At 43.8% G+C, this 23000-nt stretch overlaps 1 protein-coding gene across 1 annotated transcript in view; it reads right to left on the bottom strand.

Moving 5' to 3' along the window:
- The window catches only part of ALDH1L1 (aldehyde dehydrogenase 1 family member L1), a gene marked incomplete at its 3' end in the record, with an annotated part of 110404 nt that overhangs the window by 44237 nt on the left and 43167 nt on the right, over positions 1-23000 (bottom strand). Inside the window, 8 exon segments of the mRNA XM_053670282.1 lie at positions 8957-9048; positions 12080-12205; positions 14617-14754; positions 15610-15699; positions 16551-16652; positions 18991-19156; positions 19914-20148; positions 22007-22158. Of these exon segments, the coding sequence (XP_053526257.1) occupies positions 8957-9048; positions 12080-12205; positions 14617-14754; positions 15610-15699; positions 16551-16652; positions 18991-19156; positions 19914-20148; positions 22007-22133 (1076 nt within the window).

Below are 23000 nucleotides of genomic sequence, written 5' to 3'. Positions count from 1 at the left end.
AATTCTATGCAGCAGAAAGAAAGAAGGAGCTCCTACCCTTTGCAACAACATGGATGGAACTGGAAAGCATTATGCTGAGTGAAATAAGCCAGGTGTTGAAAGACAAATACCGTATGATCTCATCTTTAACAGGAAGCTAAACAACAAAACAAACGAGCAAGCAAAAAATAACCAAAGACACTGATATAGAGAATAGGAGGACACTGAACAAGGGGAGAGGGGAGGGAATTTCAGGGGGAAAAGGGAAGTATTTACAGGAATTAGTGTAAAGGACACATGGACAACAACTAAGGGGGGTGGAAATGGGAGGGAGGTGGGGAGCATTGGGGGTGGGGTGGGCTGGGATGGGAATGAATGACAGAAAACTGTGCTTGAACAACAGTTTTTGAAAAAAGAATAAAATTCCAAAGTAGGATTCTCATAGGCTGCTGGAATCTTTGGGGCAAGTGTCATTTGTGTACTCATGCTCAAGCCTTCTCTCTTCATAAAGTTAAAGCACCATTTAGATGTCTTGCGAAATCATCAATGTTATTTTCTTATGCAATCCTTTTACCTTCTTGTATCATCTTGGTCAGAACAGAGATCCCAGTTTGATGCTGCTCCAGAAACCACCTCCTGCTCCACTCTGTTCTCTTTGGAGGTTTCCCTTACATTGCCTTCTTCTGTCCTGGCATCTGAAGAGGCTTTTCTTCCTGGTGCCCCACAATCTGATGACACTCCCTGTGGGAGGAGGTCTGAAGTTTCTCTCAGCAGTTCTGTTTCCATACTTTTTAGCATATTTAATAGCTTTCACAGTAAAATTTGCAGTGTACAAAAACCATTTCAATACTTTCCAAGGAATTTTCCAATAATTTCTCCTGCTTAAAGTGTATGAGGAAATGTCACACTGTTTACTCTATGGTAATAAAGTTGGCATCACCTATCTTAACAAGAAAGAACAATTGGCATCAGCTATGTTATCAAGTGGATAATAATCAGCATCATCTGTTTTACTCTGTGAATAACAATATGTCACTCTTCATTACATTTCATTGAATCATTGGCCAAAACTTCTTTCATTGCAAGTTCGTTGTAAGTTAAAAATAACTGATAATCATATTCCAGGATATTATTTTGCACATGGATATCATTATTGCTTTCTAGAGTTATACTTTTAACACATAAACATAAATAAAAGAATAAAAAACATTTATATAGATATGGAATTAGTACTATCAATATATAATGTGCATCCTTATTTTTCCCTCAAAAATTTGGTTTCTGTCCCTCTTTTTCTCCCTCCTTTCTCCTCTCTCTAAAAATAAATAAACAAAATCTTTTGTTGAAAAGGGCCCTGGCTGGTGTGGCTCAGTGCATTGAGTGTCGACTGTGAACCAAAAGGTCGCTGGTTCAATTCCCAATCAAGGTTGCGGATCAGGCCTCCAACAGCGGGCGCCTGAGATGCAACTACACATTGATGTGTCCCTCTCTCCCTCCCTTCCCTTCTCTCTAAAAATAAATAAATAAAATCTTTTAAAAATTCGGCAAAAAATGTGCGTTATACATGGCAAAATAAGATAATCATCTCAATAGGTTGAGAAAAAGCTTTTTGCAAGATTCAACACCTTTCATAATAAAAACACTCAACAAACTAGGAAAAGTCTCTTGACCTGATACAGGTTATGTATGACAAGCCCACAGCTAACATCACAGTGAGGAAAGTCTAAAATCTTTTCCTCTAAGATCAGCAACAAGACAAAGATATCCGTTCTAGCAATTTCCATCCAGCATAGGGTAAGTTTCACCCAGAACAGTTAGGCAAGAAAAATACATAAAAGGCATCTAAATTGGAAAGAAAGAAGAAAAATTAGCTTTGTACATAGATAACATGATCTTATATGTAGAAGACCCTTTAAATCAATAAAATAGTGTTAGAACTAGTAACTCAACTTAGTAAAGTTTCAGGAAACAAAATCAACATGGAAAAGTCATTTGTACTTCTATGCACTAAAAATGAGAAATCTAAAAATGAAAATAAGAGAAGAATCTCATTTACAATAGAAGTGAAAATCATAAAATACCAGGGAATACACTTAACCAAAGAGGTAAGAGACCTATACACTGAAAACTATAAAATGTTGCTGAAATAAAGACACAAATAAATGATACCATGTCCATGGTTTTAAAGAGTTAATACTGTTAAAATGATCACCCTAGCCAAGGCCATCTACAAATTCCACATACTCTTTATGAAAAGCCCAATTGATTTTTACAGAAATAGAAAAAAGTCCTAAAATTCATTTGGAACCACAAAGGATACTGAGTAGCCAAAACAATCTTGAGAAGAACAAAGCTGCAGACATTATACTTCCTGGTTTCAAAACAGGTTACAAAGACATAGTAATAAAGACAGTATGGTATTGGGATAAAGACAGATATATAGCCCTCACTGGAGTGTCTCAGTTGGTTGTGTGTAATCCCACAAAGTGGTCACAGGTTTGATTCCCAGTTGGAGCACATGGCTGGGTTGCAGGTTCAGTCCCTGGTCAGGAGGTATGCAAGAGGCAACTGATTGATGATTCTCTCTCACATTGGTATTTCTCACCCTCTCATCATCCCTCTCCTAGCCTCTCTCTAAAAATAAATAAATAAAATATTTTTTTAAATTTCTACAACAAATTTCATGTTTATGTATGAAATGTTATGTATGAAACATTTCATCTTATATGAAAATGTCATGAAGTGTTTTCTACACTATGCTAAATGTATTTCCCAAGAGGAGAAAAATTAAAATATCTAAAATATATTAGATTGATATTAAAAAGTATAAAAATAATAAAAATAAAAAACACATATAGAACAACAGAACAGAATACAGAGCCCAGAAATAAATCAAGTAATCTACAAGACAGTATCAAGAATATACAACGGGATAGTCTCTTCAATAAATGATATTGGAAAAACAATATCCATATGCAAAAGATTGAAATTATACTTTTATCTTAAATTATACACAATTATATAGATGTAGATGTGAACAAAACCATCTCCATTATTGTGTCCTTTTATACTGTGACTTTTGATCAACTTCACTGTCCTTAGTAAGCATATCAATGCCAGTTGATGATTATCTGTGTTTCTTAGAATGTAGTCATATAAATTTTTGTTATTAACAACTAGAATGGCATGACAACAATGATAAATATCAAACCACTAATAGTATAGATTACAAACAATCATCTATCACAAGATCACTGGGAGGTATGGCCCCTGGTGCCACTGTGTTCCTTGTCCTTTGTCCTATCAGTCATTAGCACCTGAGTTATCCTATTAAATAATTACAGTAATAGGGGTCTGTTAGTGAAGACTAATCTGTACAGAGTTGCTGGGTTGTCTCTTCTGCTATGACCCTATCTTCCCATTAAGTAAATTTCCCTACAATAAATTCTGTTATAGTCTATGTAGTGGTCCGCTTCATCTTTCAGTACAAAGTTACTTTCTCATTATGGTGGCCATTACACCTCTGTTGGATAAACATCAATTCAAAATATTAAAGACTTAAATGTAATACCTGAAACTATAAAACTCCCAGAAGAAAACAAAGGAAAAGCTTCGTGACATTGGTGTTGGCAATGATTTCTTGGATGTGACAAAAATCACAGGCAAAAAAATGCGAGTGGGACAACGTGAACCTAAACAGCTTCTGCACTGCAAAGGAAACAATCAACCAAGTGAGAAGGCAGCTTCAGAATGTGATAAAATATTTGCAAACCATGTTTCTGTTAAGAGGTTAATATCCAAAATATAAGGAATTCCTATAACTTAACAGAAAAATCCCACAAATAACCCAATTATTTATTTATTTTTTAATTAAAAAATGTATTTATTTTTTTTTGTTTTATTTTATTTTTTTTTAATTTTATTTAGTTATTTTTCAAGTACAGTTTTTTGTCTATTTTTCCCATCCAAGCCTCCCCCGCCCCTTGCTCCCCACCTCCCTCCCTTTTCCACCCCCCTTAGTTCTCATCCCTGTGTCCTTCCTATTTGTTCCTCCAAATCCCTCCCCCTTTTTCCCCTTAACTTCCCTTCCTTCTCCCCCTCTGGTCACTATCCCCTTGTTCTCTATTTCAGTGTCTTTGTTGTTTTTTTTTTTCTGCTTGCTTGTTTGTTTTGTTGTTTAGCTTCCTGTTAAAGGTGAGATCATATGGTATTTGTCTTTTGACACCTGGCCCATTTCACTCAGCATAATGCTTTTCAGTTCCATCCATGTTGTTGCAAAGGGTAGTAGCTCCTTCTTTCTCTCTGCTGCATAGAATTCCATTGTGTATATGTACCACATTTTTTCATCCATTCATTTACTGATGGGCACCTAGGTTGCTTCCAACTCTTGGCTATTGTAAATTGTGCTGCTATGAACATTGTGGTACATAGGTACTTTGAAATGGATGTTTTAGGATTCTTAGGATATAATCCCAGCAGTGGAATTGCTGGGTCAAAAGGCAGGTCGATTTTTATTTTTCTGAGAAAATTCCATACTGTTTTTTATAATGGTTGTACTAGTCTGCAATCCTACCAACAGTGAACTAAGGACCTCTTTTCCCCACACCCTCTCCAACATTTGTTGTTTGTTGCTTTGTTTATGATAGCCATCCTGACTGGTGTAAAGTGGTATCTCATTGTGGTTTTAATTTGCATCTCTCTGATAGCTAACGATATTGAGCATCTCTTCATGTGTCTCTGGATATTCTGTATGTGCTCCTTGGAGAAGTGTCTGTTCAAGTCCTTTTCCCATTTTTTAATTGGGTTGGTTGTCTTCTTAGAGTGGAGTCCTGTAAGTTCTTTGTATATTTTGGAGATTAAACCTTTGTCTGAGGTATCATTGGCAAATATGTTTTCCCATACAGTTGGTTGTCTTTTTACTTTAATACTGTTTTCTTTAGCCACGCAGAAGCTTTTTATTTTGATGAGATCCCATTTGTCTATTTTTTCCTTTATATTCCTTGCTCTAGGGGACATAACAATAAAAATTTTGCTGCGTGAAATATCTGAGATTTTCTTGCCAATGTTCTCCTCTAGGACTTTAATGGTGCCATGGCTTATATTTAAGTCTTTTATCCACCTTGAATTTATTTTGGTGTATGGTGTAAGTTGGTGCTCAAGTTTCATTTTTGTGCATGTAGCTGTCCAGTTCTCCCAACACCATTTGCTGAAGAGGCTATCTTTACTCCATTTTATGTTACTGCCCCCTTTGTCGAATATTAATTGACTGTAGAGAGTTGGGTTGATTTCTGGGCTCTCCATTCTGTTCCATTGGTCTATGTGCCTGTTTTTATGCTAGTACCAGGCTGTTTTGATTACAGTGGCCCTGTAATACAGTTTGATATCAGGTATTGTGATCCCTCCTACTTTGTTCTTCTTCTCAAATGTGCAGCTGCTATTCGGGTCGTTTATGGTTCCATATAAATTTTTGAAGTGTTTGTTCTATGTCTGTGAAATATGCCATTGGTACTTTAATAGGTATTGCATTGAATCTGTATATTGCTTTGGGTAGTATGGACATTTTGATGATGTTAATTCTTCCAATCCATGTACAAGGAATATGTTTCCATTTGTTTGTGTCTTCCCTGATTTCTTTCTTCAGTGCTGTGTAGTTTTCTGCATACAGGTCTTTTACCTCCTTGGTTAGGTTTATTCCCAGATATTTTATTTTTCTTTTCACTATATCGAATGGGATTTTTTCCTTGATATCTGCTTCTGCTGATTCATTGTTGGTATACAAAAATGCCTTTGATTTCAGGATACTGACTTTGTAACCAGCTGTTTTGCCAAATTCATTAATTAGTTCCAGCATTTTTTGGGTGGCGTCTATAGGATTTTCCATGTCCACTATCATGTCATCTGCAAACAGTGACAGTTTTGCTTCCTCCTTTCCTATTTGGATGCCTTTTATTTCCTTTTCTTGCCTGATCACTGTGGCTAAAACTTCCAATTCTATATTGAATAGAAGTGGTGAAAGTGGACATCCTTGTCTTGTTCCTGATCGTAGTGGAAAAGCTTTTAGTTTTTGCCCATTGAGTATGATGTTGGCTGTAGGTCTCTCATATATGGCCTTTATTATATTGAGAAATGCTCCCTCTATTCCCACTTTGCTGAGTGTTTTTATTATAAATGGGTGTTGTGAAGGAGAAGGGGGAGAAGGTACAGAAAATAAGTAGCATAGATGGTAGGTAGAAAATAGATAGGGGGAGGGCAAGAATAGTACGGGAAATATAAAATCTAAAGAACTTGAGACACGTGGTCATAAACTAAAGGAGGGGAATGGTGGGGGAGGGGTGTGCAGGGTGGAGGGGAATTAAGGGGGAAATAGAACAACTGTAATGGCATAATCAATAAAATATATTAAAAAATAAAATTAAAAATTAAAAAATGAAGAAAATCCTATTACATGCCACAACATGGTAAACCTAGAGGATATCACACATAAGTGAAATAAGCCAGTCACAGGAGGATAAATACTGCATGATTCCACTTACATAAGGCATCTAAAGAAGGATGGTTGCCAAGGTCTGGGAGGAGGGTAAAATGGAGAGTTGCTGTTCAATGGGTATAAAGTATTAGTCATAAAACATGAAAAAGTTCGAGAGATCTACTATACATCATTGTTTTTGTAGTTAATAAAAACAAAAGGACATATGCTCTTAACTATTTAGAAAACAAACAAAAAGACTTAATTTTCTCTGCATTCTCCATCAACCTCAGCTCAGAAGCACTAGGAAAGCCTGGCTTGGCCTCTGAACATCATTCTCCCAGGTGTCGGAAACTCTTTTACTAAACATTATTTTTAACAAAACATGTTTTGTGTACTTTACACCATACAAATAAGTCAGAATACAAAGGACTAATGGTGTCCAAGATTTCTAAGTACACAGGCCCAATTCAGCCCTTTTATATATGTTGCAAACCTGGGACTGCCATTACGAGGAAGAGTCCATTTCCCCACCATTTGAAGCTGGGCTGGCCATTTGACTTGCTCTGGCCAACAGAATACACGGAGGTGATGTGTTCATTCTGTTCCTTTTTCTAGGACCCTACCACCACCTAACTACCACTGCTGGAACAAGCCTGGGTTATGCTGCTGAAGGGGCCAACCTAAAGCACCCAGCTTACAGCTGACTGCAGACACTTAAGTGAACCCAGTTGAAGTACAAGAAATCTCTCCCCACTTTTGGTAGACATCTTTGTTTCTGCCTTCTTGGCACCCAGTTCTCCTGCTCCTGGGAACATTGGTATTTTCCAAGGGAACAGCCATCTGCCTCTTTTCAGAGATGTGGGTTGAATTAGTCAACTCAACCCTTGGCTCCAGAGGTAGGCACATGTCCAAGCTTAGGCCAGTTAGAGCATGCCTCCCCGTGGCGTATGACTGGTTCATGACTCCCCCACAGCCACTAAATTCAAGTCAAGGATTTATGTGAAAACTGCTGAGGAGGTAACCTCCCGCTTCAATGGGAAAGTTAAAAGACCAGAAATTTGACCAGAGCTACTGTGCTTATCACTATGAGAAAAAAAATCTTGCCCCCAAATAAAGCAACAGATGGTGACAAATTTAATGACATAATTTGAGCCATTAGAGTAGTCAGCTATGTCTAAAGAAAGCTATTATAGATTTCTGAACTTTTATTTTTTGGCTTTTTTGCTTAAACCAGCCTAAATTAAGTTACTATTGATTATAAGCAAAGATGTTCTAATACATTCCACATCCTTCTCTATGCACTGTTAAATGGCAAGCAGGGAAATTCATAGGAAGTTGAAGAAATGTTAAACCAATCTATGGTGATAGATTGTTCATCGGCCAGGGGCCACTGACTAGCAAGGAGTAGGAGGGAACCTCCTGGGCTGAGGCTGGTGTCTATTTTGATTAAAATATAACTTAAGTTAGCCCTGGCTGGTGTAGCTCAGTGGAATGAGCTCAGGCCTGTGAACCAGAGTATCGTGGTTTGATTCCCAGTCAGGGCACATGTCTGGGTTGCAGGCCAGTTCCCGGCAGGGGACACACAAGAGGCAACCATACATTGATATTTCTCTCCCTCTCTCCTTCCCTTCCCCTCTAAAGATAAATAAATAAAATCTTTTTAAAAAATTAAAAAAGATATAACTTAAGTTATATATGTAATATATAATATAATCTATATATTATATATAATATAGCTTGTGTGGGTTTACAAGTTAAACTGTAGCTTACCAAACTGTTAAAAGTTTTATGCATTTCAATGTACATAAAGTTATACCTCCATTTTTTAAATACTACATTCATAATTCCTTCACCCCCAATATATACCTGACGGGAAGACTTATAAGGTTAGATTCATCTGCTTAGGCTCTACCTGCCTGTTCCCCTCTTCCTCTGCATGCATTGGCTTTCACTGGCAGTTTTAAACCAGAGCCACATATTAGTTGATACTTTTCCCACTGAGGGGTGGGCCTTAGCTCCATACCTTTTCCCGTGAACCAGGATAGGCTTGCGACTGCTGACACCAATCAAGTCAGTGGAAGTGATGTGATGAGATTTTCCAGGCTGGATGATGAATAACGATACCACACCTGCCTTGTTGGCTGACACTCTCATTCTCAGCACTGTGAGCAGCTACAGAGTCCAAGTGCCCAAGTTGCCACATGCAAGTGTCTGGTCAGGGGTGCCCACAAAGCAGCTGCTAGCCTTCCCTGCCCAGGTATCAGGCATGATGGTGAGAAGCCAGCTAGCAGTAGTACATACCTACTCAGCTGTCCCAGCTCCTGACAATCCACTGACCTGTAGCCTATTCAAGGTGGCTTGCCAGGCCTGCATTAATGGGCCCTTTCTGGATTACTTGCATAATCATGAGCATAACAAATGGTGGTGGTTTCTGGACGTTAAAGTTTGGGCTGATGGGTGACACCGCCTCAGACACCTGGGATGGGACTCCTTCACTCCTGGCCTTACCTTACAACATCCACAGATGCAGCCCCTGACTTGAAAAAATCAGTAGAGTCTTCTACTTCCAGGATGTTGGGGAGAATACGTTTCCAGACAGTCTGAAAAAAGAGGTAGAGTGAGAATACAGCTCCTAGGGAAGCTGGGAGCAGGTGTCAGCTGGGTGAGAGCAGCCCCTGATGTGTACATGGATGGCCTGGTATCTGGCTTGGCTCTTGGTCCACTCCAAGATACAGTTGCTTTGAGGAACCTGAAGGTCCTGGACTGACTACTCCCAGGGGAAGGAGAAGCTGTCACAACCCAAACCACTCAACTGCTGCTGCTCTCATTCCTACCTCACGTTGACCCCACGGACTGGTACCCTTATGGCAGTCCAGCAGTGGTAGCAGGGTGGACATGGTAAGCTGAGGGCATGGCTGGGGACAAGAAAGGCAGGGCCCAGATCTTCCTGAGCTGTACCCCCTCCTTACTCTGTTCTCACCCTGGTGCTGTTGTCTAGATTTGGATATCCTCAGCATGACAAGGTGTGGGGCTGCTACAGGGTGGAAGAGAGCAAAATGGAGGTAGTTTTGAGGGTAAAACAAGGCAAATGGATGGGCTCAGGAGGCCTGAGCCTTGTTCTTACTGACAGGATAGCTGGCTCTGTGCCTTCTGTCTCTGGACCTGTGGAGAGCAGCAGTGCCCACCAGGCAGCCTTGTGGGTGAGCATGGAGAATGCAGCATCCAGCCAGTCTACCAAGAGGGTTGCCTGGAAGGTCAGGATGGAATGACTGTTTCCTCAACAGGCTCTCAGCCAGACCTCAGGACAGGAGCCAGGAGAGGTCTCATACTCCATCTGAGCTCCAGGCCATGACTGGTCACTGATGGGGAGTAGGCAGGCCCAGTTATGACCAGACCCCTATCACCCGTAGCCCAACCACTTCCTGGCTCCCCTTTTTCCTTCTTGGAAGGTCTCCTGGATTTACCTTTCCCACCCTCAGTGTGACCATCAGCAGTGACAATGAGTCACTTCCTGTCCCCACACAACTGCTGCCTGGCCTTCACACCTCCACCTAAGCCCTTGCCCCCTGGCAACAGCTTTCCCTGAACCCCCAACTCACATTTAAATCACAGGCATCCTTCAGAGCCAACTTCTGCATCACCTCTTCCCTGAAACCTTTCCTGATGGCTCCGTTGGCAGTGGCTACCTTCCTCAGGTTCATGTTCCCTGGGGCCACCAGTCACCTACTAGTATGTGAGCATACCACTACTTGGTGCCTGCTAGATGCACTAGCCCTTATTGGATGCATGTTGAACCTATGAAAGGCAGTGTACCTCAAAGCCACAAAGGTTCCTTTAGATCCTGGCTTGATCCTGGATGCAGGCAGCATGTTAGTGCCTCTGCTTCCTCATCTGCCAGGGGCTGATAACACAATGGGAGGATCACTTGCATGAGGCAGGTAAAGCTCTTGGAGTACAGAGGAGCAAAGTACACATAGCGTTTGTGCCACATGCACAGCTTCAGTTCAGGAGGGTGTGATGCTGGGCTTGGTTGTCCATGGCTTGCCTCAGTCCATGATGGATGCCTGGTGAACTCCGTTAAATGAGGAACATGGGCTGACCCCTGCTATGGCCACCAGGTCAAACCCTCTCCACCAATACTGTGGAACTGCAGCTGTCCCCACACTGGCCTCTCCTCCCTGGCCATCTCCCCTCCACCTAGTTTACCTCCAGACCACACAGCTTAAGAGGGCCCAGCCTAGCTCTGACCATTAGGCACAATGGCAGCAATGCTAATGATCAAGAGGCCATATGGGTAACAGTGGAGATGAGGACACCAGCCTGAGCACTCTCCTCATTAGCCATGACTCTGCCTCAATTTAGATTCCTCAGCTGGGAAATGAAGGTAATAAAAGCACCAATTTCATAAAGTTGTAGTACTTAAATACTCTATTATTCCTGAAATGTTTGGAATACTACACACACACTCTAGAAGTATCTGATTCTTTTGATGACTGTTAGGCTCATTAACAATATTTTCTGAGATTCTAATTAGTACTACTAAATTGACCTTTTTCATATGTATTCTCTTCTCTACTTTTCACAGCATCCACAGAGGCAGGTTTTATTCTTTCCATTTCACAGATGGACTCAGGTATAGCAGCTTTTGGCTCAGGCCTACCTCTATAAACACACAATCTCATCCCACTCTGAGAGCCACTCAGCTATAAGATCCAGAAGGCCAGTTTGTCCAGCTGTCCCTGTAACTCCAGGACAGGTTTAGGGCCAAGGCCATAACAATTGCTCCAAGAATATTTTTTGAATGAACAGGCTTTTCTTTCTTTCCTTTTTTTAAACAGACATTCAAATATTCAGCTTTCGACTGAGAACATTCCTGATGTCCTTGTGTCCCTCCCCTGCTGAATCCTGCAGTCTGCACTTGTCAACATCCACACTCACCAATGTGGCCTCCTGATTGGCCTGCCTCCTCCCATCACAGGATTAATTTTATATATATATATATATATATATATATATATATATATATATATATATATATATATAATTAAATATATAATTTAATGAGTGAAATGTCTGAAAATTATCCAACATCTATTAAATAAGTCTATTACCAATATCATGACTCCCAGGGTGAGGGTGAGGGTGATGGGTCGGGAGATTAGAAAGATCCAAAACTATTTTGGAAAGTGACCACCTACTGGTCTCAGGTGGAAGAGACTGATTCTCAGAGAGAGAAGCACTGCTTAGCATCATAAGGAGGGAGCTGGAATAGAGTCTACTTGACTGTAACACCTAGGCTGGTCACATCACAGAGTACTCCCTCTAGGGAAGTCTCTTTGGAAGGTTTCAGTGCACATATTCATAGGACCTTGGTCTTGGCACGTGGCTTTTTCAGCTAGCTTCTGTTTCATTTGTGCACTGTTGACAATGAGTCCCTAGAAGAGTCAGGGTCCCAGTGCTAGAGGGAAGAGGGGCAAGAGGACATAGAAAGCCCAAAATGGGGTAGAACACTGTGCCTAGAGCCAGCATATACAATCGCAGAGAGTGTGCACAGCTTGACTCCAGGGAATGTGATTCAAAAAACCTATGAGCAGTGCACAACCACACAGTAGCCCTGAAGTGGTCTCTTACCCGCACAGCCTCCATGGTGACCAGCTCTGCCTCTGTCAGCTCAAGGGCAGTGTTGTCTTCTCCCCTGAAGAAGTTTGAGGCTGGGATCATCTTACCATCTTCCAGCTGGATGTTCTTCACCAGCAGCTGCACAAGAAAAGATTTTACAGTGCCTGTGATTGCCTTTATGGCAGGGAAGGAAGCAATTCTACAAAGAGCACTGTGCTTCGTCTCCAACCATCACAGCAGTAAAGGCGTAGGGAGTCTCAGATAAAAGATGAAGAAAATAGTTCAGAGTGGGGAAGCTGTAGTTTTAGGGACACAGAGGAAACTGTAGAGCTCATGCTCACTTTTCCCTATCACCCACCCCACTGTGCTCTGATTTTCTTTTTATGTGTAATGACTTTATTATATCTATTAAATTGATGCCCACTCATTAGACAAATAATTCAAGTACTAATTTCAAAGACAACTGAAAAAAGAATTATGCAGCAATAGCCCAGCTCCCCAAAATCCCACGGGAACAAGAGGAATACATGTACCCATGAATATAACAGGACATCTGTTTGATAAGAGATCTATTTATAAGAATAGCATGTTCTATACATGCCCTAACAGAACTGGTGCCAGGTTTCCTGCCTGATCCCAGCCTGCTGCTTTTTGAAGATGTTCTGGAGCTTTCTGTGATCTGAAACCTTGCCAAGCCCAGCTGGAAATTCCCAGAAGATGGAGATGGTTCAACCAAGGATCTCCAAGGCTGCCTTCTTTGTTTTGCTATCCTTGTGGATATCACAGGGGATGGCGTCGGTGCCCCTGCCCCACAACAGGGCCCAGATGGGCTGGGGCCACAATCCTCCAGCTGCTGTAATGGTGGGCTATTAGTGACCTACTTCTGCACACTATCCTCTATGTTCGCTGGTAAGCACAGCTGTGCCCAGAGGCCCAGGGGCTATGCCTCATTGTCCCTCACCCTACTAACCAAGGGCTGAGTAACTCGAAAATACCAGGACATAATCTACAGATACTAATAACACTGCAGAGCCTGCCCTGACCTTTTTTAAGAAAAGATATTTTAAGTATTTTTTAATTTATTTTTAGAGATAGGGGAAGAGAAGGAGAGAGGGAGAGACACATCAATGTGTAGTTGCCTCTCATGTGCCCCAAACTGGGGACCTGGCCCACAACCCAGGAACGTGCACTGACTAGGAATTAAATCAGTGACCCTTTGGTTCACAGGCCCACACTCAAGCCACTGACTACACCAGCTAGGGTGAGCCTGCCCTAATTAAGGCTAGAACCCTCTGTCCTAGCCTGATCCCTGAGTGGTACATGATTTTTCAAAAGTAGTCCCTCCATAAATCACATACACAGGATCTCCCATCTGAGAAGCTGCTTCTAGGGAACCTGATCCTAGATAAGCCTAGTCTTCCAACTGCACTTGTCAATCATGAATACCTAAAACACCCAACTGCTGTAAATCACAGACACTGATGGCAGTCTCAGGCTCTCTGATGGCAGAGCATGGCAGGGTGGGGACGCACAGTGAGCTTACACAAATCCCAAGCAAAGCAGTGCCGCACTCCATCTGGTCTGTACGCACAGATGAAGCTAAGGGTTCAACATCCCCTAGCTTCAGGGGTTGTTGAAATTCCCTAAAGTTTTCAGTTCCCTGCCTGTCCTCTTTCTTCCTTGCCCCCTGGTATCTTAAGGTCCCAACCTGTCTAACCACTGCAAGCAGTGAGCATTAATAGTAGAGTATTGTGGCCAACTGGTAGGCCTCAGAGTCAGAATTTTAGAGTTTGAATACCTGCTCTCCCAAAAACTGGGCTGGGTGACTTTAGGCAGGTTTTTAAAAATCTGTGTTTTAGTTACCTCCTCTGTAAAATGGGTAAAATATCAATATATATTTCATTGAGTTCTTGAGAGAATTTAATACACATAAATTTTTAAAAACTGTGTCCAGCACACAGAAAGTGCTCCATAAATATTAGCTGTTTCCGAGTTGCAGAGTCTACCAATACGAATCAGAGCATGTCGTGTACCTATCATGATTCCAGAGACCTTTAAAGAGAATTAGGGGGGGTGGGCTGGGATGGGAGTAAAAGACAGAAAACTGTACTTGAACAACAAATAAATAACCTAAATAAATAAATAAATAAATAAATAAATAAATAGAAAAAAAGAATTAAACTGAGGCACAGAGGTTCAATGACCACACCTAGTGACACTTGCACACTCTGTGCAAGTGTCTTGGGGCACAAGGCCCCAAGTTCAGGGCTCCTTGGAGAGGGTTTTCCCCTAATTCTGACACCCTCACAGGACACTCAGCTCTGGCTGGGACATTTGATCCAAAAGAACAAGAAATTAGTCTTCCTGAAACAGGAAAGTGGACAGACTTCAGTGGTCAGGGGTGACTGTGGACACCTAGAGACTGCCATCTTATCTTCTGTTTTCTCCAGAGCAGCTGGAGTCTGATTGCTGTGCCAGAAACCCTGGACAGCAGTCTGTCTGGCCTTGAGACTATAGTAGGGACATGTAACCTACAAGAACATTGTTACCATTCTGTTATCATTCCCAAAGAGGACCAATCCCTCTTTGGTGACCACCCCTGGACGGTGGGCTTCTGGGATGGGCAAAGCTTCTCCCTCTGGCACCAGGCCTGTAGTGTTCAGCGTTGAGTTGAAAAGCGTCACTTTCTGTTTGGAAACAGGACAGAAAAACCAGAAAGTGGTGAATGAGGAGAGGTCCCCATCATTGGAAGTCTAGGCAGGGCTATGAATATGACGTGGAGCAGAGGGCAGTACAATGTGGGCCTAGGACTCTGCCTCCAGGGGCACAAGCAAGGCCTGGAGAAGATTTTGAGGCCTCTGGAGCCCTTAAGCCCTCTGTGCCCCTATGACCCTTTGTGTTGCCCCCAGCCTCAGATTTCAGATAGAAAGATTGGGCAGAAATCTGCTCAAGGCACTACAAAGTGAGGACACCTGCCCTAGTGATGCCACTAAGCACTGGTCACTTTGCAGAGGGTCTTACGATGGCAAAGGCATCAGGGACTGTGTCAGGGACTCCTGGACACAGTCTCAGCAGTTGGTCACTGATAAGGGGTTTGGACAGCCTGGGACTTTGTGAAGGAACTTTCCATGGGCTACAGACAAAGTCCCCTTCTCACAGTCTTGCCAGACCCTGATGCCTCAGAGAGCCATGGCTTGCCTCATGCCCAGCCCCTGGCCTGAGCATGCTTTCCCTACCCCTGGAGGCAAGTAGAAGCAGAGGTTGGCCTGAGGTCTCCATGAGCCCAGGGGTGAGATTCAAAATATTTTACAAGCAATGCAGCTCAATCCAGACTTGATGCAGGGCCAGAAGGCCTTGAGTTGTGCAGTCCCTTTACCCGTCCGCCACCAGATGATGGTCTCCTGGTCCTAGAGGAGGGACTGAAATGGCTATGGGAACTTGGGTGGGACTGGAGCTCAGAGCAGTGGCTATTTTCCAACCAGTTTTGCAGCCAGCGTGCACAGAAGTGGATCTAGCTCAATCCCAGCCATGCATGAACACACCTGCCCACAAGCCTCTGTCCAGGCACCTGGCACCTTGTCGTTTCCACGGATCCAATTATGAATGGCCTCTGCTGGCTGCTCCCAGTTGATCTGTGGGGCAGGATATGTATGCTCAACAAATCTGTCTCTACTCCCTGACCATCTGGGTAACACCTCTGCCCTCCCTTTCAGCCCTGATAACCCCTGACAGTAGATAAAGCCTGGGGAAAAAAAAGCTGGGAAGTCTGGCTTCTTAGACACTAGTTTGAGTCCCTGAACTGGGTGGGTCTCTTCTTGGTACCCATGCTCTGGGTACTCTCTGACCCTCAAGACTTTCATAGACTGAGTAAACACAACCCAAACTGATGGTTTGGGGAAGATAATGTTCCATTGTTAAGATGGACAAGGCCTTACACAGAGTTCCAACACAAAGTGCAGGCCCATCCCATAGTGCTCTGCCAACTGTTTCTCCTGGCCTACAGGACTCAAACAGATCCCCACAAATCACCTCTGAGCAGAGATACAGCACCCAAGACTCTACTACTTGTGACAGCTTTGAGGAACTGAATTACCTCTCCTCCCTCATCTTAGAGACTTCTGGCACTAGAGCTGAGTTCTCTCTCTCTCTCTCTCTCTCTCTCACTCTCACTCACACACACACACACACACACACACACACACACACACACAGAGTTCTTTCTGGGAACATTGCTTGTGCATTTCTCCTGAAGAGAATCAGGAAAAAACCTAAAAAGGACACTGTTCCCTGACTGTCTGGGTGCCACTTGCCTTCCCCCATCCATAGCTTTGCTTATTCTTCCCCAGCCTGGGAAGCCCTCTCTTCCAGCCTTAAACAATTACAACCTAATTGCCCAGCCAGAACCTCAGCCTCCCCAAGATACCTTCCACACTCCAGCCCAAGCACGGACAGGTTTCAGGGTGGGCAGAGCCCTGGTACTCACCTTGGCTGTTTCCTTTTTCTGAATACCCTCGTACGTAGCTCCTTCCTCAGGCTGAGGGAGTCTGGGGGCTTTGCCCTCAGCAATCAGCCTCACAGCCTGCACCTGGGAAGGTCCAGATTAGTTGGTATTCCCAGCATTAGAACGTTCATCCCCTGGGTTCACAGAGTCTGGACCCTGCCCCACACTAATCATACATGCCTGGCACACAACCACCACCCTAGAAATATCTCCTATATGAAGAGATAGTGCTAGTCCTAACACAATTCCAATCTGTATAAGGGGCACAAAACCCCACCCTCTCTACTACACAAGGTTTTAGAAGATTATATAGAACACACACACATACACACATACAAATTTCCATGTTTTCTTGAACATTTTTTATTGTTGTTCAAGTAGTTTTCTGCCTCCCCCCCCACCCTTCACCACCATCCCAATACGCCCCACTTCCCTCCCCTGTTTCCACGCCCCCTTGCTATTTTCCATGTGTCCTTTCTGTAAACCCTTTACCCTTTCCCCCTATAATCCTCTCTCCTCTCCCCTCTTCCCTCTGGTCAATGTCAGCCCCTGTTCTCAATTTCTATGGAATTCTATGCAGCAGAAAGAAAGGAGCTCCTATCCTTTACAACAGCATGGATGGAACTGGAGAGTATTATGCTAAGTGAAATATGCCAGGCAGTGAAAGACAAATACCATATGATCTCACCCTTAACGGGAACCTAATCAACAAAACAAACAAGCTAAATATAGCTTATAGTAAATTTTGTTATATAGCTTATAGCTTATTTTGTCAGTAGCAAAATATAACCAAAGACAGTGCAATTGAAAAAAATTCCATGTTTTTTATCTAAAACCTTCCCTGCCTGGTAAGAAAAATGAAATGTCATGATGGTTTTGGAGATCTGAGATTAAGCAGGGAGTAGTCTCTCTGTTAAAGGAAAGAAAGATTGTGGGAGAAGGAATCAGGGCAGGTGGGGAGGGCTGCCAAGAAAGGTGGACTTGTGGTGAGGAAGGGGCTGGGAGAAGAGCCCCCAAGACAGCGAGACTAAAAGTGATGGGAGTATGAGAAATGCCTAAAAAGTACTGCCCAGTGGAATGTTCTGTGGTGATGAATACATTCTATGTCTGTACTGTCCAATACGGTGGCCATCAGCCATGTGTAGTTCTTAGGGACTTGACTTGTAGTTAGTGAGACTGAGGAAGTCAATCTTTAATTAGAATTCATTTTATTTTAGTAGCCTCAGGTAACTATTAGATAGCACAGCCTTAAAGGGTATTTTTAATTGTTTCCTGCGAGATATTCAAGATAATGTCTTCCATTGTCATATCAAATCTCCAGCAAGTTTAATTTGCATGGCAAAGAATACAAAGAGGCAATTAACACACCTAAAAAAAAAAAAGGTGGCAGCAGACCAGACTGGCTGAGGGCAATGGAACAGCTGACATTTGGGTAGCAGTGAGTACTTTTACCTCATTGTTATGATTAATGCTACTTCAAAATACCAAATGATCTCCTCCTGGAGGCCTCCTCTTGTCTGACTCCTGCCTGATTCTGGAATGGGTGAAAAGCTGAAATGTGTCTGCCTTTAGTCATCACTAGCTGGCCTCCTCCTGCTGGACCACCAGCAGCCTTGCACAACTCCAACCCCTTTGGAGTCAGGTCCCATGGGGTCTGACTGCTGTGCCAAGCACAAGTGCCTCTGATTTTTCAGTCATTCTTGTGTCTTCCTCTGGTAACAGAAGCCTCTCTCATGGGGAACACTTGGTTTATAAGATACACCTGGAGGAGCCTTCCTTCCCCAACAGGCCAGGACAGGAAGCAGTGAGGCTTGCCAGAGTAGTCTATCACCCTAGTTAGTGATTGGCTCAGGGTGGTCATATGACTCCCAAATCATCTAATCACAGTCTTCTCTGATTTTTTTATTCAGGAATTCTAGGACAAAAGGGATTTCTTTTCCCCTGGAACCCAGAGGTATATGCCTTGAGCTACCAGTGACTATCTTTCCTCTCATTTGAGGACAGGAAATCTGAGAATGAAACTACTCAAACAAAAAACAAGAATCAGGAAGAAAAAAAGAGAAACAGAATCCTAGTGACATGGCTTAAGCCTCTGGATTCAGCCATGCTTGAAAACCATCCCTGCCTTTAGCCTTCTCTGTGAAATGAGTCGAAATGTTCCCCTCTGGCTAAAGTGTTTTTTTTTTTGTTTTTTTTTTGCTGGGTTCTATCAGTTGCAAGCAAGAGTTCTGCCTAATACAGTATCTTATATTTCCCAATTCTGCCTCTTTAAAACCATGAAATGAGAGCTCTCTCCTTCCAAAGTCCTGGAATTGGGGAGTAGATTCCTGGCCAGCTTCAAGGGCAGGCTGGGCCTAAAGAGGGTCTCCAGAATAAATAGGCCAAGCAGGTACATGTTGCAATGCCATCTCCCAGACCTTACCATCCCTCTGATGCCTTCAGGGAAGAGGAAGCGGTTATACAAAGTGCTCACGGTGTCGTCTGGGAGGATCTCACACTCTTTCTGGAGCAGAATGTCCCCAGTGTCCAGGCCATCATCTGCCCAGAAGATGGTAAAGCCCCCTTTTTTATCTCCATGAATGAGAGTCCTAGGGAAAAGTAGAATGAAACCCTGAATATAGCAGGAAAAACAACAGAAGATGCCTTGGGGATGGCCTCTGCCATCCTCCAGCACACATCCTTGTTTCTCTCAAGCCCTGGGAGAATTGATGCCTGCTCTGGCAATTTAACTTAATCTTTCCAACTCGTGTAACAGGCATGGCATGCTCTTTTTACAGAAAAGGAAATTGAAGTCCACAAAAGTGAAGACACATGGCTGGAGATCTTGGTGTGTGAATTTCAATCAGACCAGTTTAACTGAAAACCCACTCTCTTTTACCAACTCAAGTGTCTCCCTACCCTGACTACTCATCCCATCTGCCATACCCACTCAAGACATCACCCATTTATTGTCTTCTTAGTACTTCTCATCATCCATCTTTATCTCTTTCCAAGTGGATGCTACTGAGTATGGAAGAAGGTAGATTTTAGAGCAGACCACAAGGCACATCACCTGGGTTGGTGGTCCTGGTAGCCTCCTGGGTGAGGCCACCAGCAAACTCCTTCACAGCTGTTTCTGAGACCCCTGTCCACTTTGCAGTTTACTGTAGGAATACAGAGTGCTTAGCAATGCCAACTCCCAGTTTTCTTGAGCATTCTTTCTGATTGATAACATTTAAGCAATCTGGTATATGGGTGCCATCTGGCATGGCACCTGCATGATGCCTGATCTGCAGCCACAGAGAAAAGCTCCAGGTTAAGGGAAGATGATGATTCAAGCAGAGGGTGATGTTTTTGCCATCTTACCAATTGATCGCCGAGGCCCCTCGATGTCGGGGGAGCAGACTCGGGTGGTAGATAATGGAGCCATGGCGGGGGGCATTGATAACTTCCATGGGGATGAACTGGCTGCAGAAGGGCAGGACATTGAGCTCAGCACCCAAAGCCTGGTATTTTGCCACCACGTCAGGCACAGCCTGTCCTCCTGCCCTCCAGCGGGAGAACTTAAACACTGGCACTCCATCCTTCTCGGCTGCCAGGCCTGTGGGATAGTGAGTGAATAAGTAAATGAGAAATGGGTGCCTTTTCACACCCACCCACACATGACCACCTCTGCCTTCCCAGCAAAGTGACTCATGCATCTTCTCCCAAGTCCTGTCCATTTCATCCTTCTTCAGTGCCCAGCCAGCTTCAAGCTAGCAGCACAGAGGGGACATCACTCGCCAAGGGTGAGGTTTCTTTCTGGACTGACTTTGGTTAAGGCATGACAACTGAGCTCCTCCTTCTCCCAGACTCCTGCCTGAGCCCCTATGGCTGACCTCTTGCCCTCATGCCACTCTCAACACCTTCACCATGCCCATCACCAAGTTACTGATCTCCACCCTTCTCCTCACTCTGTGGTGGAGTCTGGGACCCTGAAAACTGCAAAAGCACTGCCAATATGGGTGTTGGAGGGAGAGAGAATAAGAGAGAAAGAAGGGCTCACTCCTTTCTGTGAGCTTTTGTCCTGTGGGCATGACCCCAGCCTTACTTCTTCATCCCAAAGAAGCAGCTGAGTCACTTTGTAGTCTTCCCAATATCTGCAGAACTAGCCTCAGTGCACACAACTCCCTCCTGCTGGTACCTGCACTCCAAAGTCCAAGTCCTAACCTTCATGCCCCTCCTCCTGCCCTGTTACCAGCACCTATGGCCAGCACACCCTCCACACAGGTCTGAATTACAGCCCACAATTCCAAGTTTTACAAGTTAGAGCTTATTCCCTTGATTTTTCCAAGCCTTAGAGGTGGCAGTTACCTTCTGCAGTCATTATCCAAGTACCTTCAATTTATCTTTTGTATCATCTATCAGACACTTCATTGTTCTTGATTCTGTTAGTACTCCTGATGTCTGGCCTCTGACTAGACCTGACCCACCTTCTATCCCCCTCTGCCTCTGCCTTGGATCAGTGTGAGCAGACTGTGCTTATAAAAGTTATTCCCACTGTGACCAAAAGAATACTTCTGCAGGACATCTGACGTAGGGTCAAGTAGCAGCCCCAGCCAGGCTTCGTCTGGGTCCAGGCTCAGGGGCTGGTATCAGTGGTCACTTAGGGGCTGGGTTCAGGCTATGTAATGGGTCGCAGTGGATTCAGATCTAGCAATAAGGCCTGGTTGACATCAGGGTGGTGCTGGAGTTGAGTCCAGGGTCAGCCTGCACTGCTGTCCTGGGAGACTCAACTCTTCCTCATGAATTATAATCTTGTCCTTAGTTAGCTACATAAGGCCCATTTCCTAAGCCTGGTCCTTACATGCTATATCTGTCAGGTCTGAGAAGGATCCATAAGTGTCCATGGAGAGCCTGTGAATCTGAGCTGAGGGCCCCTGCATCTTGCTGTGCTGAGGAGGTCCCCAGCTTAGCCAGTGATTCACAAATGGTGCTCCTTATACAGTCAAGGGCATCAACATCATTGGGGAATGTTAGAAATGCAAATTCTCAGACTCCATTCCATCCCTCTGAACAGAAACTCCCAGAGTAGAGTCAGCAATCTGTGTATCAGGACCTCCTAGTGGTCAGGATACAGTCACTCCTGCCTGGCATTTCTTTCAGGTCCTAGGTACTAGGGTTAGAAAAATCTGGAGTAGTCAGACAATGGGGCTCTGGGAGCAAGGTGGAGACTTTCCATGGTCCTTCTCTAAGATGCAAACCTCACCCCACAATTGGGTGAGGAGGAGGTCTCCACTTGTTCCAGAAAGGCCAGGCATCCAGTTGGCACTAGAGCAGGATCAGGGTGGACCATGTGTGGCTGCCTCTGACCAAGGGATACCCACAGCCCCATCCCAAGATCCTGCAGTCTCTGCTCCCATCCACCAAAACTTGCTTTCTTGAACACCCCATTTCCCTACTCCTAGACCACCACTCACCCAGGGGGTCCACCTTCCCATTCTTGTCTGGGACAGTGAACACGCCTACGACCTCATGACCTTCCTTCCTCAGCTGGGAGTAAACTTCCTGGCCAAAGAGGCTCTGCCCAATAACTGCAATCTTCATGGCAGCAAAAGAGGTTCAGAAGAACCTGGGGAAGGAATAAGTACAGCATTAAATAGGGCCCGCTGGCCTCCAGGAGGCAGTTGCACAGAACCTAACTTGCCTGCTCCTCTCCCAACATCTCAGCCCCTTTCTGGGCCTCCCCAGTGGCAGGCCACTGCAGGGAAACTGTGAAAGGACCAGAGAAAATAGTTCGACAAGGATGGGAGGGACTTTAGATGTTACAGTGGGTGAGATATACAGAGACAGTAAATTTAGGGACTCCTTGAGACCTTCCAAATTGGCATGGGACACTCTGGGTATCAAGTTCCCTGGGTATATTTGATAATATTTCTGTAGCTAACCAGTCTGTGACCTTGGTCAAGTCACATCAAGCCCCAGTTTTCTCATTTGTTAATGAGAAAGATGCCACATGCCTCAAATGACTTTCAGCCTATAAATATGGCTTAGAAGCACCAAGAGGGCCCAGGCCTGAGAGTTTGTCTACCTCAGCCTCACAGAAAAGTGTGCTCCATGGATAGACACTAAGGACTTAAGGTAGGGGTGGGATGTGGGAGGGGTGACACTGGGATGGCCAAAAAGAAGGAAGATAATATGGAATGACGCATAGCTAGGTTATGCAAATGTCTCCAACATTTGCTTATTCATTCACCATGCTCATATCTATAAAACCCAATTTACCTGATACATTCTTTAAATTATCTATTTATAAAAACATACATACTTTCGGAAAATTTTTATATTTTTAATTTTATTTACTTATTTTTTAGATAAAGAAGGAAGAGAGAAAGAGAGAGAAACATCAATGTGTGGTCGTCTCTCTCACGCCCCCCACCAGGGACCTGGCCTGCAACCCAGGCATGTGCCCTG

The sequence above is a fragment of the Artibeus jamaicensis genome, unplaced genomic scaffold, assembly GCF_021234435.1.
Source record: "Artibeus jamaicensis isolate MK-2021 breed Jamaican fruit bat unplaced genomic scaffold, CSHL_Jam_final contig_558, whole genome shotgun sequence".
Classification (NCBI taxonomy): Eukaryota; Metazoa; Chordata; class Mammalia; order Chiroptera; family Phyllostomidae; genus Artibeus; species Artibeus jamaicensis.
The sequence above is the reverse complement of the archived record's forward strand: the minus strand, read 5'-3'. Positions and strand labels throughout refer to the sequence as shown.